Source organism: Odocoileus virginianus, chromosome 7 (assembly GCF_023699985.2).
Source record: "Odocoileus virginianus isolate 20LAN1187 ecotype Illinois chromosome 7, Ovbor_1.2, whole genome shotgun sequence".
In the NCBI taxonomy this organism is placed as follows: Eukaryota; Metazoa; Chordata; class Mammalia; order Artiodactyla; family Cervidae; genus Odocoileus; species Odocoileus virginianus.
This window is the reverse complement of record NC_069680.1, coordinates 45,947,180-45,964,774: the sequence shown is the minus strand read 5'-3', so window position 1 is coordinate 45,964,774 and position 17,595 is coordinate 45,947,180. Positions and strand designations below refer to the sequence as shown.

The 17,595-nt window shown below is 37.6% G+C and overlaps 1 protein-coding gene across 2 annotated transcripts in view; it reads right to left on the bottom strand.

Moving 5' to 3' along the window:
* Positions 1–17,595, bottom strand: part of HECTD2 (HECT domain E3 ubiquitin protein ligase 2) — a 73,494-nt gene that overhangs the window by 51,080 nt on the left and 4,819 nt on the right. The window contains exon 2 of one of the 2 annotated variants that reach the window (XM_070470640.1): positions 2,767–2,896. The exons of the other annotated variant lie outside the window; for it this stretch is intronic. Coding sequence (XP_070326741.1) covers positions 2,767–2,896 — 130 coding nt within the window. The remainder of the gene's footprint in view (positions 1–2,766; positions 2,897–17,595) is intronic. 2 annotated transcript variants of the gene reach the window in all.

Below are 17,595 nucleotides of genomic sequence, written 5' to 3'. Positions count from 1 at the left end.
GGCACCAAGGAAGTACCCTTCTGAGTCATTAGGTTTGTGATAATTCGTTGAGCAGCAACAGAAAACTACATTGTAGCAATTCTAGTATATATTTTACGTGATTGCTATGATGCTAAAAAAAAAAAAACACACGAAAGTTTTCCCTAAATCATAAATATTACTCAAATAAGTAATAGTTACTATCTAGCTAAGGTCTAAAATAGAAATCATCTTTCTCAATTTCTCTCCACCATTGAATAGGCTCATTTTCTTTATTTCTATAATTTTATCTATAATGGAATCACAATTATAAGCTTGTTTTGTTGTGGGACTGTGACATATGGGCACTGGTGCCTCCTTAGAGTAAGACTGAGGTGATGAAATGTTTGTGTGTATATACATAAATAAAAGAAGGAAGCAGTTATCAGGGACAAAGGTTGATAAATGAGATAATATAAATACTAAACTTGTAAGAGTGCAGAATAGGTCTACCGATCCCTTGAAGGATCAACAGAAAATATGTGCAAGAATGATTTATGCCATGTGCAGCTTATCAGTTCAGTTTAGTTCAGTCGCTCAGTTGTGTCTGACTCTCAGTGACCCCATGGACTGCAGCTTATGGGCACAGGCAATTTACCAGGAACAAGGTCCTTTAACATTTTGAGGTTTGTTTTGTTTTGTTCAGGTGTGAGGGACATTTAAACCTTTGCCGATTTGTTTCATTACAGGGTAAGGGGCACTTAAAATTGTGCAAGTAATGTATGATTCCTGTGATAAAACAATACAGGGTTATATAAAGAAACAGAACATATTAGTAATATCCACCCAGTCCTACCTTTTCTGAGGAAACCACAGACAGGTTGGTAGTCATCCTTCCCACACCTCTGTATCTGCTCAAAGAAGCCTAAAAGGTTTACCCACACTTTAAAAAACTGGAGTCATATTCTACCTACTAATGTGTAACTTGCATTTTTCATTTGACAATGTATTGTATTTCTCCTAGAAAATGTATATACATGTCATATTTCTCTTAATAGATGCATGTATTTATAATATGGATTACTACAATTTAGTCAACCAGTTTATTCAGATGGCTTTCAAATACCACTATTGTAAACATTTTTTCCATATGTCTTTCACCACATATTATTTCCTTAGAATAAATTCCTAGAAATGGAATACTGGGTCAATAAGTATATGAATATTTTAAAATTTGAATATATGTCAAATACTTCACTCTCTAGAAAAGCTGTATCGATTTCCAAGTCCTCTACTCAATAAAAGTGCCAATTTTCATATGCCACACACAAGACTACAGATACACATGCCTTCTTTCTCTGACACTAGGTAGGGAAATGTTAACTTCTTGTTTTAATCTGTATTTCTTTAATACTAGTGAGACCGAGCCTCCTTTCACATGTGTATTAATTTTTCATATTTCCTTTTTGGATTGGTCTGTTCATACCCTTTGCCTTTTTTTTTTTCCTCTTGGAATGTTCATTTTACTGATCTATTCATGATCTCTATGATACAAGAATTTATTTTTCACTGACTATGACATCTTACTTTATGATCTTATAAAATTTCTGCAGAAGTTTTAAATTTTCTTATCCTGCAAACATTGATTTTTTTGTTTGTTTTATGGCTGTTGGCATTGTCATTGTGCCAAAAATTTATTATAAAAACAACTTCCTGTGCTTTCTTCCAGTACTTTTGTAGTTTTTAAAAATTTAAAGTTACTATTTTCCAAAAGTTGGAAAGTTTCCATAATTCTGTTTTTTTTTTAAGTAATTTAATATGTACATACAGTATGTTTCACTGATCCATTTCCATTTATTTGACTATCTTGGTAGTATCACTAGGGCAGCTTTATAATATATGTTACGACAAAGGAATGGGATCCTTTGTTATTTTTTCTTATACCCTCTTCTTTATTCATATAGATCAAATAGAGCATGCATCATTTTCTTAAGTTTTCTCCCAAAAAACTGTTGAAAAATTCATCAAATGTTAGAGAACAAATCGGTGTAGCTGATATCTCTACGATATTCAAGATTTTCCATTAAAATCATCTTTTAGTCTTTTGATCAAATTTTATAGGCTTATTTTGTATAGGTTTTGCCTACTTTCTCTTTGGTTTATTTCTAAATATTTTCATATATTTTTCATCAAGTCTTCTAATTGATTACTGCTCAAATAAAGGAAATCTATTTAGTTTTTACATATTTTTATTGCGTCAGGCTCCCTAACCAAACTTTCTTATTCATGAATTTTATATGTCATTCTTACTCTAGGTAACAATTACCTAAATATAATGATTTTGCTCCTTTCTGTAAATATTTATAGAGCTTTTGACTAATGAGACCTAGCAGAACAATGCTGAATAATTAAAATCTACTTAAAAATTTTTTTAAAATTTTATTTTGGAGCATAGCCAGTTAACAATATTGTGGTAGTTTCAGGTGGACAAGAAAGGGACTCAGCCATACATACACATGTATCTATTCTCCCCCCCAAATCCCCTCCCATCCAGGCTGCCACATAACATTGAGCAGAGTTCTCTGTGCTATAAGTAGGTCCATATTGGTTACCTGTTTTAAATAGTAGCAGTGTGTACATGTTCATTCCAAAGTACCTATCTCTCTCCTCCATTCTTCCCCCCAGCAACCATAAGTTAAAATCTACTTATATAATGTTTCATTAATATACTTTCAGCTAAGATATAAAGACTGTGTATACTTTTAATAATTGTAATTACATTTATTTTTAAATTTTTAAATCTTTTACCATTCTTGATGTTAGGGAAAACAGGATGTGTGGGTGAACTTCTGTTTTCAGTGGCTTCTTTCTTTTGGTTAACAGTTGAAATAACACTGCTGAAAGTAGAAATCTGGCCTTTGAATCCTCTGTCCAAACCCTAAAAATAGAAAAGTTAACACTGCAGCATAATTCCTACTAGGTATATATAATTTTACTGTAAAAATCATAAACATTTATAATAGAGATTTTAGTTTGATAACAGATGCATAATAGATAAAACATGTATATAATATTGACTTACCTTTTCTAGGACCAAATTATTTTACGTATAAAATGAAAATAGTCATACCATCTAATGGCTTATAAGTTGACAGAAGTGGGGATAATAACAGTACCTTTCTCACAGGGTTATTGTGAGGTTTACCTGAGATAATGTGTGTAAAGCAATGAGTTTTCTTGTCTTCTGATGTAACTTTAAAAGCTCAGGTAAAAAGATAAACCCTTTAGAGTTCATTTCTCTCTAAACATGTGATTGGACTTTCAGTATAAGGAGATTTAAAAAAAAATAGGGCTAAGCAACTTAAGTGCAAATAACAGAGAAATCTTCCTATAGCATAGAATCTATCCATTAATGTGCTTTCCACAAAATAATACCTATAAAATTCATAATATATAATCAATGTGCACTTTAATTATAAATAAAATCACATTACCAGTTCAATACTGAGTTATAAAGCTAGCTGAGGGCTTACTCTCAGTTCTCAGCTCTTTACAACTTACACTATATTCCAGTTTCCAGATGCTTAATCAAACATAGTAAATTCTTCCCTAACATTCAATTTTTTACACTAAAGGTATGTAATTTCTTTGCCTTAAGAGGAGAGAGTTTCTTTTCCATTTTCTTCTATATTTACCAGACTGATTTTCACTTACCTTTTCAGAATTAGCTCAGGTGCCATGTAGCAAAAATATACACTCACCAAATACTTACTCTCCCAGATCACCCACTCTCTTACAGCTAAATGAAACTATCTAAATGAAACTATTGAGGTGATATTGGCCATCTGTGGACCAGAAAGTACTAATGCATTTAAGGCTGGTGGTAAAATCACCAGCTCCTTTTTGTCCTCTCACTGTGTCAATCACAGAGGCTATGAGCCGAGATGTGAGAGCATCCATTGGCTCACGTCCCCAGATCGCTATGTGGAGCAGAGGCACTGATGACCAACAGCAGCTTATACAATTAACAATAAATGCACCTTTAGAATTTTCAAACACTGAAATTTGGGACAACTTGTAAATGCAGTCTAACCCATTCTGTTATAACTTCTCTGCAAGGCATTTTCTGGTGGCCCCCATTTCCACAAAAATCAATCACTCTTATTTATGCTTGGGATTTACTTAACTTATTCCACTGAAATTATAATTGTTTATATACTGGTCCTTCATGTTGGACTTGAAATTTCTTATTCATCACAGAGCTTGACATCCAGTGAATCCTGTGCACAGATCTTACACTTCAGAGTAAATTTATTTTTCTTTTAGAGAGATGAGTATAGAAAATAACCCAGAAAAAAATCAGATACACAGAATTTAAAAGTTTCTAGTCTTGAGACTTTTTAGAAATTAGCTATATAACCCCTTTATTTCACAGATGAGGAGAATAGTATTGAGACTCACCTAAAGTCATTCAGCTAACAAGCGACAGAAATGTGATGGCCACTAAATGAGAACTTGAAGAATGCGTCCATTAGGAAAGCACACGTATGCAATTCTGTGTATGCAACATCTTTGGCTGCTCACAGAATATGGGTTTTCTTTGGTTGTTGTTTGTTGGCTTGTTTGCTTTTTGGCTAGATTTAGGCTCAGTATTTCTGTTAGGAATTAGCCTACATGATCCAGCCTACAAAAGTTAAACAACTGAAATAAAGTCTTCTTCTAACAGATGTAGGGTATGAGCCTGAAGTTTCAGAATCACAGACAGTATCAACAAGGGTCTTGTACAGAGCCTATGACACGCTGGATGTTCCATAAATGATCACTCTTGTGACAATAACACTTAAAACAAGTCATGTATTCAGTGCTTGGTAGAAGGAAATGGCAACCACTCCAGTATTCTTGCCTGGAGAATCCCAGGGACAGAGAAGCCTGGTGGGCTGCTGTCTGTGGAGTTGCACAAGGTCGGACACGACTGATGTGACTTAGCAGCAGCAGCATATGCATACTACTAACTATAATAGGTGCTTTAATACAATATTTCTATGAGTTATATATTTACACCCCATTTTACAAATGAGGAAACTGAAGTACCACACCGAAGTTCACAGAGCTGGAAAGTGGGAATTCAAACTAGCCTGAATGACCTTGCTCACTACAGTAGCTATCACTTATTAAGAGCTGAGCGTGAGACAGTAAGTGTGTTCCATATATCAGCCTGTTTTCACAACCTTGCGGCTGATATTCTGTTTACTTTTATAGATATATGCTGAATGAAATTTAACAGCTTTGGGAGCAACTCACCTAACCAGAGGAAATCAACGTAAGTGGAAAAACTAACTGTACTTTAGGGCCTCTGATAACCCAGAAATCTGGGAAAGGCTCAACATTTTATTTTCCTCCTCTTTCCTCTACCCCTTCTTAATAATAAGAGATTCCAGAGAACATTGCTTGATTCACTTGTGGAATCTTCCAATAATAATTAAAAAACCCACAAATAATTGATTGAATCAACAAAAGCATTTAACAACTATCAGTTCTAATCTCTAACAGATTTATAATATAGATTCTCAAGGAGGAGAGAGAAAATTGGAGAAAAAGATTAATAAAAGAGTGATACGCAATACTTTTCTATAAAAGTCTTAGTAAATTACATACTTTGCATAACTTTGGTAAATTAAAACATTATGCTCAACTTCACAGAACTGATTAGAAAAATAAAATAATCCATACATTTGAAAAAGTATTACCATTCCTTGCTATAAATATTATGATACTTAAGTAAGAACTGTATTAACTTCTGGGGCCAAGTTTGTTTATTTGTATGCTTTGTCCTATCAAAACATCTTAAATAATAATGGGACTGAATGTCAAATTTGATATACATATATTTCATTTATGCATGAGAGTTGATAAAAGTAACCAATCTATAAAATGAGGTCCATGAATGGCCCCTTGGAACTTTGTTATGCTGTTGTTTAGTCACTAAGTCGTGTCCAACTCTTTGTAAGCCCATGGACTGTAGCCCACCAGGCTCCTCTGTCCATGGGATTTTTCAGGCAAGAATACTGTGTGTGTTGCCATTTCCTTCTCCAGAGGATCTTCCTGACCCAGGGATCAAACTTACATCTTCTGAATTGGCAGGTGGGTTCTTTACCACTGATCCACCAGGGAAGCCCAGAAGTTTGTTAACTTAGCTGTAAATATTTACAATAAATTAATATACCAAAGGTTTTTTCATTGATAACTGTCACTGATGTTATCTAAGACTGCGCAACTTAGAGGATTTAAAGAGCAGCGTAGTTGCAGTACAGAATCAGAAAGGGAGAATGGTCCAGTGAGGTGAGACTGGAAAGATAGGCAGGGATAATACTATGAAGCCTTCAGGACAGGGAGTATAGATTCTATCCTGGAAGGGGATAGGGAACAGTCGTGGAGGACTTGTAAGAAGGGTGTGACACAATTATATCTGTGTCTTTGGAAAGTCACTGTCAGTAGGTGTAGGGAAAAGACTAAAGGGGAGCAATACCAGAAAGATACATCAGGTCTACTTACTGGGAGAAATAAGTCTAAACTGAGAAAGGACTTAAAGGAAATGAAGAAGAATGACAGCCTGGGCCAAAGTTACTGCAAAATAGCAAGAGTTATTTCAGGTCATAATGAGAATCAGAGAACCCTTAGATAAGTTATAAAATAAATGAAATGAACAATGTAAACTGCTTTATTTCAAATTTCAGGAAAAATACTTTGACACCTCACCATAAAGAAGAAGGCATATGATTAAAGACTATTGACTATGCCAAAGCCTTTGACTGTGTGGATCACAACTAACTGTGGAAAATTCTTCAAGAGATAGGAATACCAGACCACCTTACCTGCCTCCTGAGAAATCTGTATGCAGGTCAAGAAGCAACAGTTAGAACTGGACATGGAACAACAGACTGGCTCCAAATCGGGAAAGGAGTACGTCAAGGCTGTATATTGTCACCCTGCTTATTTAATGTATATGCAAAGTACATCATGAGAAACGCTGGGCTGGATGAAGCATAAGCTGGAATCAAGATTGCTGGAAGAAATATCAATAACCTCAGTTATGCAGATGACACCACCCTTATGGCAGAAAGCAAAGAACTAAAGAGCCTCTTGATGATAGTTAAAGAGAAGAGTGAAAAATTTGGCTTAAAACTCAACATTCAGAAAACTAAGATCATGGCATCTGGTCCCATCACTTCATGGCAAATAGGTGGGGAAACAATGGAAACAGTGGCAGACTTTATATTCTGGGCTCCAAAAATCACTGCAGATGGTGACTGCAGCCATGAAATTAAAAGATGCTTACTCCTCTGAAGGAAAGTTATGACCAACCTAGACAGCATATTCAAAAGCACAGACATTACTTCACCAACAAAGGTCCATCTAGTCAAAGCTATGGTTTTTCCAGTAGCCATGTATGGATGTGAGAGTTGGACTATAAAGAAAGCTGAGTGCCAAAGAATTGATGCTTTTGAACTGTGGTGTTGGAGAAGACTCTTGAGAGTCCCTTGGACTGCAAGGAGATCCAACCAGTCCATCCTAAAGGAAATCAGTCCTGAATACTCATTGGAAGGACTGATGTTGAAGCTGAAACTCCAATACTTAGGCCACATGATGGGAAGAACTGACTAACTGGCAAAGACCCTGATGCTGGGAAAAACTGAAAGTGGGAGGAGACGTGGATGACAGAGGATAAGATGGTTGGATGGCATCACCAACTCAATGGACATGAGTTTGAGTAAACTCTGAGAGGTGGTGATGGACAGGGAGGCCTGGCGTGCTACAGTCCATGGAGTTGCAAAGAGTCGGACATGACTGAGTGACCGAACTGAAGAAAATTCTAGGCTATGTTATATAAACATATTTGTGGGATGACTAGAAAAGGAACCAACGGTCACTAGGCAAAAGTATGCATCTCATGCCAAAATAATGTAATTTTTCTAGCTGACAGGGTTATCATTATACTACTGTCATGTAGCAACTGCTATGCAAAAGTAGTATAAGGGCAAAATCATGGAAACACTGGCAAATATGACATAAGCTGACAAAGAACATGAAGAATGAATGACCAAAAAAGATAAGAAATCTAAGAGAAGATCATGTGTTAAAAATGAAGGAAGGATCATCAAGAAAAAGGCGGTCAGCAATGTTGAATAATGAACAGTGGCTAGGTCTAAAGTGTGTCTACTAGAATGTGCAGCTGTGAAATATTGGGGACAAAGGAGACAACAGATTCCGGGGAGAAACTGCCACTGATGGTGGCAGAAACTATATGAAATAGATTGGCAAACGAATGGGAGGTCAGGAGGTGAAAGCACCGAGTAGGATTTGCTCTGTCCAGAAGCTTTATGGAAGGGTACAAAGTGGCTGCAAGGGTACAAAGATGTGAGGAAAGATACACTGAGCATGTTATCATGTCTGCCAAATACAGGGTTCGCTTCTATCCACCCCAGAGCATTACTGCTATTCTTTGTGCAGCAAAAGCCAAAGATTGGAGCAGAGACAGGCAGTCAACCAAAAGGCAGCCATCTGTCAATTGGGTGGCCACACATTAGGTGGCCTGGCATACAGGACATTGATGCTTCCTAATATGTCAATCAGAGGAGGTCTTTCCAGATTTCAGATGGAGGAATATGGAAAAGAGCAAGCAGCCAAGAATGAGAGAATAGCAGGCACACAGAGAGCAGCTGGTCTCTGTTCCTGCCTGCTTTCTGGTTCTATCTATGTATGTTATTTCCATAAATCCCCCTTTTCCAAAAGGAGGCATATATGGCCTGATTTTCTGTTCCTTGTGATCAAAAAAGCTTAACATGAGGAAAAAATCCTTGGTCTAATAAGTCTTTTGCTTATAAGATGACTGTGCCCTTGATACTTCACACTTGAGATGACAGGAAATAAATCATGGACAATTTCACAGGTTGACAGTGTACTACAGACAAATAAGAACAAACTCTCAAAATAGCAGTTGCCCCACACTAGTTTGCACAACAGAAACCTTCCCATAGCCTAATACTTCCATGAGAATGCAGAGTCACATGTTGTATGATGGTAAACTGATTAAAAACTAGAGAATCAAGATGCTATTGAGTGCTATTAGGACATGAGTAAATGAAAGGTTAGGGAACATTATAAGTCTTCTAAGAATTGGATCTACCACCGTTATTACATCTGGTTCCCCGAGTAGTTTTGTCTATGAGCAACTGTTGTCTATGAGTCTTAAGGAAGTAACACAGTAGAGATGACATCCTGGAATGTGGCCAGCCTACAAACAGTGGGCTGCATGTGTTGAAGAATAGATAGTAGCAGGATATCCAACCAGCTGTTACAGAGGAGGAAGAAGTACAAATAGGGAACACGGAGGGAAAGAGACGCTGAGAATTCACTGAGGAGAAAAACTCAAAATACACCTAGCATAATAAATAAGACTTGACTCTCTCTTGAGGTAGAGGCTGACCATGGCAGCCTGACCATGGCAGCCTGACATTTAACAAACAGCCTGAGTTTAACAAACAGCTGAAAAATTTTATGTGGTAATTGCAAAACTAATCAAAGATCATATTTATTTCAAGTGCTAACATAGACCTCAATGGTCTTTTTGACTATATAATCACACAGATTGTTTGTAAGATTATAATAGTTTCAAGAAATTAAATATAATTTCAAAAAATTAAATAGAATTAAATTAAATGGAATACCTGTTTTGCCCTGTTAATCTATAATTAAATACTGTTGACCTTATTTTAAATTTTAATACATGAGCTCCTACTTTGAACATTTGCTGAGGAACAGTGCGGCGAGCTGGCCTGACTGCTCAGGCTCCTTCTTGGCCCTGAGAGAGATCAAGAGGTCCCTCTCTGTCCCGCCACCCCTGATTTATTAAAGTGCAGGTTGGCCTTTCTTACCTCCCTCAAGGAAATTGCTGTAGCGACCTTTTACCCATTTTCCTGACGAGATTGTCAGGCTCCTGTGTATTGCTTATGTCTAGGTAATCTTTAGGTAATCTTTAACTGATTGTAATCATACTAAGATGCCAGTCCCTTGCTCTGATAGTCTTAAAGAGTTGAGATAAAATTCCTGAGCGAAGACTAATGCCTGCGATTCTGCACGTATACATGTCCTTGATCTAAATTTAGTGAGTCCTGTTAGCATATATATGTATGTTACCCCTCAATAAAGTTGATGGTTTCAGTCGAGAGCTGACTCCATCCCTCTCAACCCCATCTTTCCGAGTCTTTATTTCTTAGGTATTTCGGCGATTGCGTCCGTGACCTGTTCGTTTGCCGGCAGGCTCCGGCAGAACAGACTACATCTGAGTTAAATTTCTGATTTATCATATTTTTCTATTAGAGGTCAATAAGAAGGATACTCATGGTTTTCCATCATATCTTTTATATTTTATATTGAAAAAGTTCTTTTTATATTCAAAATTCTGATAAAATTAACTTTGGTCATCTACTATTCCACCAAAAGCTGCCTTAGAAAATAAAACATTTTCAATTACATTCTAAACCAATCTTTTTTTTTTTTTGTCACAGTGCACAGCATGTGGGATCATAGCTTCCTGACGATGGATTGAACCTGTGCCTCTGTAGTGGAAGCAGCTGAGTCCTAACTACTAGGTATTTCCTAAACCAATCTTTGATAAAAGAATAACTGCTGGCTCTGTTCCATCATGAAGAGAAGGCAATGGCAACCCACTCCAGTACTCTTGCCTGGAAAATCCCATGGACGGAGGAGCCTGGTGGGCTGCAGTCCATGGGGTCGCAAAGAGTCGGACACGACTGAGCAACTTCACTTTCACTTTTCACTTTCATACATTGGAGAAGGAAGTGGCAGCCCATTCCAGTGTTCTTGCCTGGAGAATCCCAGGGACGGCGGAGCCTGGTGGGCTGCCATCTGAACCTGTGCCTCTGTAGTGGAAGCAGCTGAGTCCTAACTACTAGGTATTTCCTAAACCAATCTTTGATAAAAGAATAACTGCTGGCTCTGTTCCATCATGAAGAGAAGGCAATGGCAACCCACTCCAGTACTCTTGCCTGGAAAATCCCATGGACGGAGGAGCCTGGTGGGCTGCAGTCCATGGGGTCGCAAAGAGTCGGACACGACTGAGCAACTTCACTTTCACTTTTCACTTTCATACATTGGAGAAGGAAGTGGCAGCCCATTCCAGTGTTCTTGCCTGGAGAATCCCAGGGACGGCGGAGCCTGGTGGGCTGCCATCTGAACCTGTGCCTCTGTAGTGGAAGCAGCTGAGTCCTAACTACTAGGTATTTCCTAAACCAATCTTTGATAAAAGAATAACTGCTGGCTCTGTTCCATCATGAAGAGAAGGCAATGGCAACCCACTCCAGTACTCTTGCCTGGAAAATCTCATGGACGGAGGAGCCTGCTGGGCTGCAGTCCATGGGGTCGCAAAGAGTCGGACACGACTGAGCAACTTCACTTTCACTTTTCACTTTCATACATTGGAGAAGGAAGTGGCAGCCCATTCCAGTGTTCTTGCCTGGAGAATCCCAGGGACGGCGGAGCCTGGTGGGCTGCCATCTATGGGGTTGCATGGAGTCGGACATGACTGAAGCAACTTAGCAGCAGCAGCAGCTGTTCCATCGTGAAACACTTTTTAAAACCAAAATATCTCACTATATTTCTCACTATATATCTCACTATATATATCTCTCACTATAGATCTTTGAGGTGAAATATTTTAAATTGTATACACAATTCATTATTTTGTACTGTTTACAAAATTCATTATTCCTAACATTCATTGTCTATTTATGCTAAAGCCTTTGACTGTGTGGATCACAACAGTGGAAAATTCTTAGAGATGGGAATACCAGACCACCATCCCTGTCTCCTGAGAAACATATATGCAAGCCAAGAAGCAACAGTTAGAACGAGACATGGAACAACTGACTGGTTCAAAACTGGGAAAGGAGCACGCCAAGGCTGCATATTGTCTCCCTGCTTATTTAACTTCTATGTGGAGTACATCATGCAAAACGCGGGATTGGATAAATCACAAACTGGAATCAAGATTGCTGGGAGAAATATCAACAACATCACATATGCAGACGATACCACTCTAATGGCAGAAAGTAAAGAGGAACTAAAGAGCCTCTTGATGAGGGTGAAAGAGGACAGTGAAAAACCTGGCTTGATACTCAACATTAAAAAACTAAGATCATGGCATCCAGTGCAATCACTTCACGGCAAATAGATGGGGAAAAAGTGGAAGTAGCAACAGATTTTATTTTCTTGGGTTCCAAAATCACTGCAGACACTGATTGCAGCTATGGAATTAAAAGATGCTTGCTCCTTGGAAGAAAAGCTATGACAAACGTAGACAGCATATTCAAAGAGACATCCCTTTACTGACAAAGGTCCACATAGTCAAAGCTAAGGTTTTTCCAGTAGTCATATAAGGATGTGAGAGCTGGACCATAAAGAAGGCTGAGTGCTAAAGAATTAATCCTTTTGAATTGTGGTGCTGGAGGAAACTCTTGAGAGTCACTTGGACAGCAAGGAGATCAAACCAGTCAATCCTAAAGGAAATAAACTCTGGATATTCATTGGAAGGGCTGATGCTGAAGCTGAAGCTCCAATTCTTTGGCCACCTGAGGTGAAGAGCTGACTCACGGGAAAAGACCCCAAAGTTGGGAAAGATTGAGGGCAGGAGGAGAAGAGGGTGACAGAAAATGAGATGGTTAGATAGTATCACCAACTCAATGGATATGAACTTGAGCAAACTCTGGGAGATGGTGGAGGACAGAGGAGCCTGCCATGCTGCAGTCTATGTGGTCACAAAGGGTTGGACATGACTTAGCGACTGAAGACCAACATATTTTAAACTGCCAGCTTCACAAACAGCTGGACATGTTAGCATTTTAAACCATATCAAGTGAAAATTAATGCTGTATTCTAGCTATTATACAGGTCAGATTGACAGAAGTTTTATTTACTATACAGATAACACACACAAATGCACAGGTAGATGGATTCTACATAGAGCTGTCTGGTTTGGCTGGTGATACAAAGCTGTCACACAGGATCCAGTCACCAGCATATGTTAAATTATGTTCAGTAGCTTTTATTTGAGAAGAGATGTACATATTTCAGAAAATGCTTCATGCAATAAATAAATGGGTATTCTAAAATACCCATTTTAGCTACCTGTTGGCTAGCTGGGAAATTCACTTATGTGGAATACCTGTCATCGGTAATACAGAACAAAAAGCACTAATGGTAATAATACAAAGGAAATTCTAGATACATTAGCATAGTGGTTTTCAAGCTTTCTGGTTTCAGGACCTCTTTACATTCTTAAAAATTATTATATGTATGTACTCATTCCTGTTTAAATAGCAATAAATCCATTTATGGACAACAACTATTTTCCCAACAAACAAAAATCAGTGAGAAGAGTGACATGGTTTACATTTCGCAAAATGACTTTTATATTTATTTCTGCATTCAATTTGTTGCAATATCATCTGTCACATAGAAAACTACACTGTACACTAGAGAGAAGGAGTGAGAACAAGACAACACAAATAACATCCTACTATCATTACAAAGGTAGTGCTGACTTCATGGACATCTTAAAGGATACTGAGGATTACATGTTGAGGACTGCTATAGTAGGAATAAACAGTAATCATCACTAAGAATGAATCTACGAAATCTTGGGAGAACAAGAAGACAACATTTAAATCTGCTCTAATACAAGCATTTGCCACATGTGGCTGCTGAGAACTTGAAATGTGCTAGTAAGTGTAAAATACAGTTTTCAAAGACTTAGTATGAAAAAGAGGTAAAATATTAAGTGTCCATACTGATTAAATGTTGAAATGGTTAAGTTTCTGGATATACTGGATTAAAAAATATGCTATTAAATTTTATTTTACCTCTTTTTATTATCTTTAATTAGCTATTAGAAAAATTAAAATTACTTATGTGGTTCACATTATATTTCTACTGGACAGAGCTGATATAAATGAAAACATACTTTCCTAAACTAGGTCCAATCCAACATACAATCTTAGGAAACAGGACAGAATTATTATTTTGATTCATCATTTCTCTGCATCATTCTGGAGAAAAAGATCTGATGTAGCAAATGTAAACATGGTATAATATGTAGATGAAGAATCAAAGCTATCTGAAGTAATAAAGTCTGAGTTTCTTGCTTTGGTCATTTCAGATATGTATATGGGACAATGGTGATTTCTACTCTTTCGGCCACACCTCAGTGAAATTTATTTTTCACACTCAAAGGTAAATAGTTTGGCAACATATTGTGTGTGCCAAGTCGGTTCAAGAGTGTCTGACTCTTTGAGACCCTATGGCCTATAGCCTGCCTGGCTCCTCTTTCCATGGGATTCTCTAGCCAAGAATACTGGAGTGGGTTGCCATGCCCTCCTCCAGGGCATCTTTCTGACCCAGGGATTGAACCCTCGTCTCTTATGTCTCCTGCATTGGCAGGTGGGTTCTTTATCATTAGCGCCACCTGGGAAGCCTGGCAATACATTCAGTGCTCCTAATATAAAGCAGGAATCCTTCAATCAGAATTCACGGAATACCTATGATACACAGAAAAAAACCTACAAAAGACTGAATGGCTTCCTGAGATACTAAGCAAAGGTTTCTGCGTCAGAAGACTGGTGAACAAAGTACATTTCTATGTTTTAAGTTAACACAGAGTCACCAGGGAAGCCCTTCAGCATTGACTATACTTTGCTTTACCAACTTTTAAAATAAACTGACCTAAACTACCTGTTAGGGTCACACTAGATGAGAGGCCTCAACTCTATTTAGGGCCTAACAAAGGAGACTATTTTAGGCCTTGTTCCTAGGTAGAGAGATTTTGCTTTTCTTTTTGTATGGTTTTTCACAGTTCCTTATTAGGATGCTGGGTTATAAAATCAGTGCTCTACCTACTTCTATTAAGATGTGAAAAGCTGGCTCCTTTCAAGGTGTGAACCTTCCTTCCCCCAACTAAAAGGCACCAATCCAAGTTGAATTGTTCTCTTTAAGTGATATAAATCACAATTTTCAAGGGAGACTAGGAAGGATGGGGATTCTGAAACAAAATCTTAACACCAAAAAAATCACAATGCAATTGATCTTATAGATAACTGAAAATTAACCCTACTTGATACAAAGAAATGTTAGTCCTGGAGCTCGGAAATTTCGGTGTTGGCTTATCAGGAAGGCAATGTATCTTGGGAGATTTTATTATTTTACAACATAGGAAAAAAAAAAGAAATTATACCAACAGATTACCCTTATACAGCAAAATGCTACTTTTAAACTGTGTGATTTGATGAACTCAATTCTCAATTTATTGCTCTTTAAAAAAAAAAAAGCATCAAAACCAAGTTAATTTGAAACAAAGTTTTCTTTAATGACTAGGTTCAAACTTCAGACTAATTTTTCAATTAAGCTGAATTAGTAAAATTTCAATAATTTCTATTTTTAAAAGGCACATTCATCTATTATAATTATTCCTCTCAAAACATTTCCTGACTGCTTACTAAACTGTTAGCAAGTTATAAATATCAACTTAACAATAACTAGTTATTCACATAAGTCTTAGCAGTCTAACATTTTTAAAGTGCAAGAAGGTATCCTCATAATAAACATAGAAAAACCTCAATTTTCCAGAGGTTTCTCAGCTCCACCCACTTCCTTATTCATATTCTGTTGATCTTTCTCTACTCTCTCTTCCTCAATTCAAGTAAATATAAGCAAATTAATTTCCAAACAATATGCCAAAATAAGCTGCTACCCTGGGACACCAGCAGTAAGTACCCCTTTCTGAAGCCATTACTTTTCCCTTTCAAAAAAATCCTTCTGAATCCAGGAATACCCCAGCCCTGAAGACTTCAGAGAGCGCAGGACACCTTTTAATTCAGAGGGCATGTGTGTGGAGTGCAGGAAGAAGAGGGAGGTGCGGTGGTAAAGGCAGTATCTACAGAGTAATGCAGGTGATGTCTACAGACAAGGCTGTAAAGGGAAGTACCTTAGCCACAGGATAGATCAGAAAGGGAGCTACACATAGCAAGCAGTTTCATATTGGATTGGCTTCCCTTCTGGCTCAGTGGTAAAGACTCTGCCTGCCAATGCAAAAGACTCAGGTTCGATCCCTGGGTCAGGAAGATCCCCTGGAGAAGGAAATGGCACCCCACTTCGGTATTCTCACCTGGGAAATGCCATGGACAGAGCAGCCTGGAGGGCTACAGTCCATAGGGTTGCAGAAGGGTTGGACACAGCCTAACGAAATAACAACATGCTGGACACTTTGAGAAGTTCTCTGGTTCATAACTTACAATGACCATTTTTCTTCAGTTGTTAAACACAGTCAAATTATTTGTGTCCTAACACCCTGAACTAATTATGAAAGGGAGGATAAGCAGGCAACTACAACACGGCTTTGAAGTTTAAAAAAAAAAAGTGGACAAACGACTTTAAAAGTCACTCAAAATTAAACACACTCTGGCTAAGTATTTATACAGCTACAGCCCTCCCTTTCTGTGTCTTAAGACTCTTTGATCACTTCTTTAATGAGATTGCTTTATTTTACACAGAATTTAATGATACATTAATACCATAATGAAAACTGATATTATCAGATACATATTTCTCTCCTAGATAGTTCTAGCTTTAGTAACAAAGTTTTGAACAAATTTGCCATTGGACCACATGCTCTTTTCTAATCTAAGAAATACTGCTATAGGTGGAGGTTCTCTGAACCACATGGACCCTGACCACAGACAGAGAGTGCATGGAGTAAGGGAAAGGGCATGGGGTTTTTTTTTTTTTTTTGAGTCAGAAAAGTCTCAGCTGAAACCGAGTTCTGGCCCCTTACTAGCCATTTTACCCTCTGGTAAGGTATACTATATGTAACCTGACTCTATGATTCCTGTCTGTGTGAACTGGGAACAGAATCTTTCTCATGATTAGAATGATCAAGTGGTTAGTGATGAATTTTAGTTGAACTAAGTGACTAGATGAGAGACATATGGACAATGCTTAGCACAGAGAAGGTACTAAATAAGTAGTAGCAATCGTTTGTATTATTTATATGTATTTCACATATGGATACATGATGTATTTTTTAGTACCTGTGGTTTATTAAATTGCTTAAGACATCTTCACTACAACAACCTCTACTCCTCCCTATCTCAACTCTTGTTGAGAAAGGGTACAAGATTTTCCAAAAATAAGACTCTTCCAAACACCTAGATGGGCAAATTTTATCAAAGTTCACACATACATATGTTTATTTGGAATGCTGTTGGCTGGACTGCCTTTTTATGTAAATATTTTCCTCTGAGCGAATTCATCTGCAAACTGTAGAATTCTTTTCCTTTATTAATCTTTCTTCTCTTTCATTCCACTAGATTCCACTTTGTAGGGATTCTTCCATCCTTTACACCTTATCACATGGCCATGACCCTAGTGGATGCTCCATCATCTCTTGTATGAACTGCAAAGCTCCTTCCTTGCCCTCTTTCTCCTCCCTCCTCCAGTCTAACTACCTCTAATCACTTCCACTAATTTCATTCTGTTGCTCCTTTATTTAAGAAACTCCAATGGAAAAAA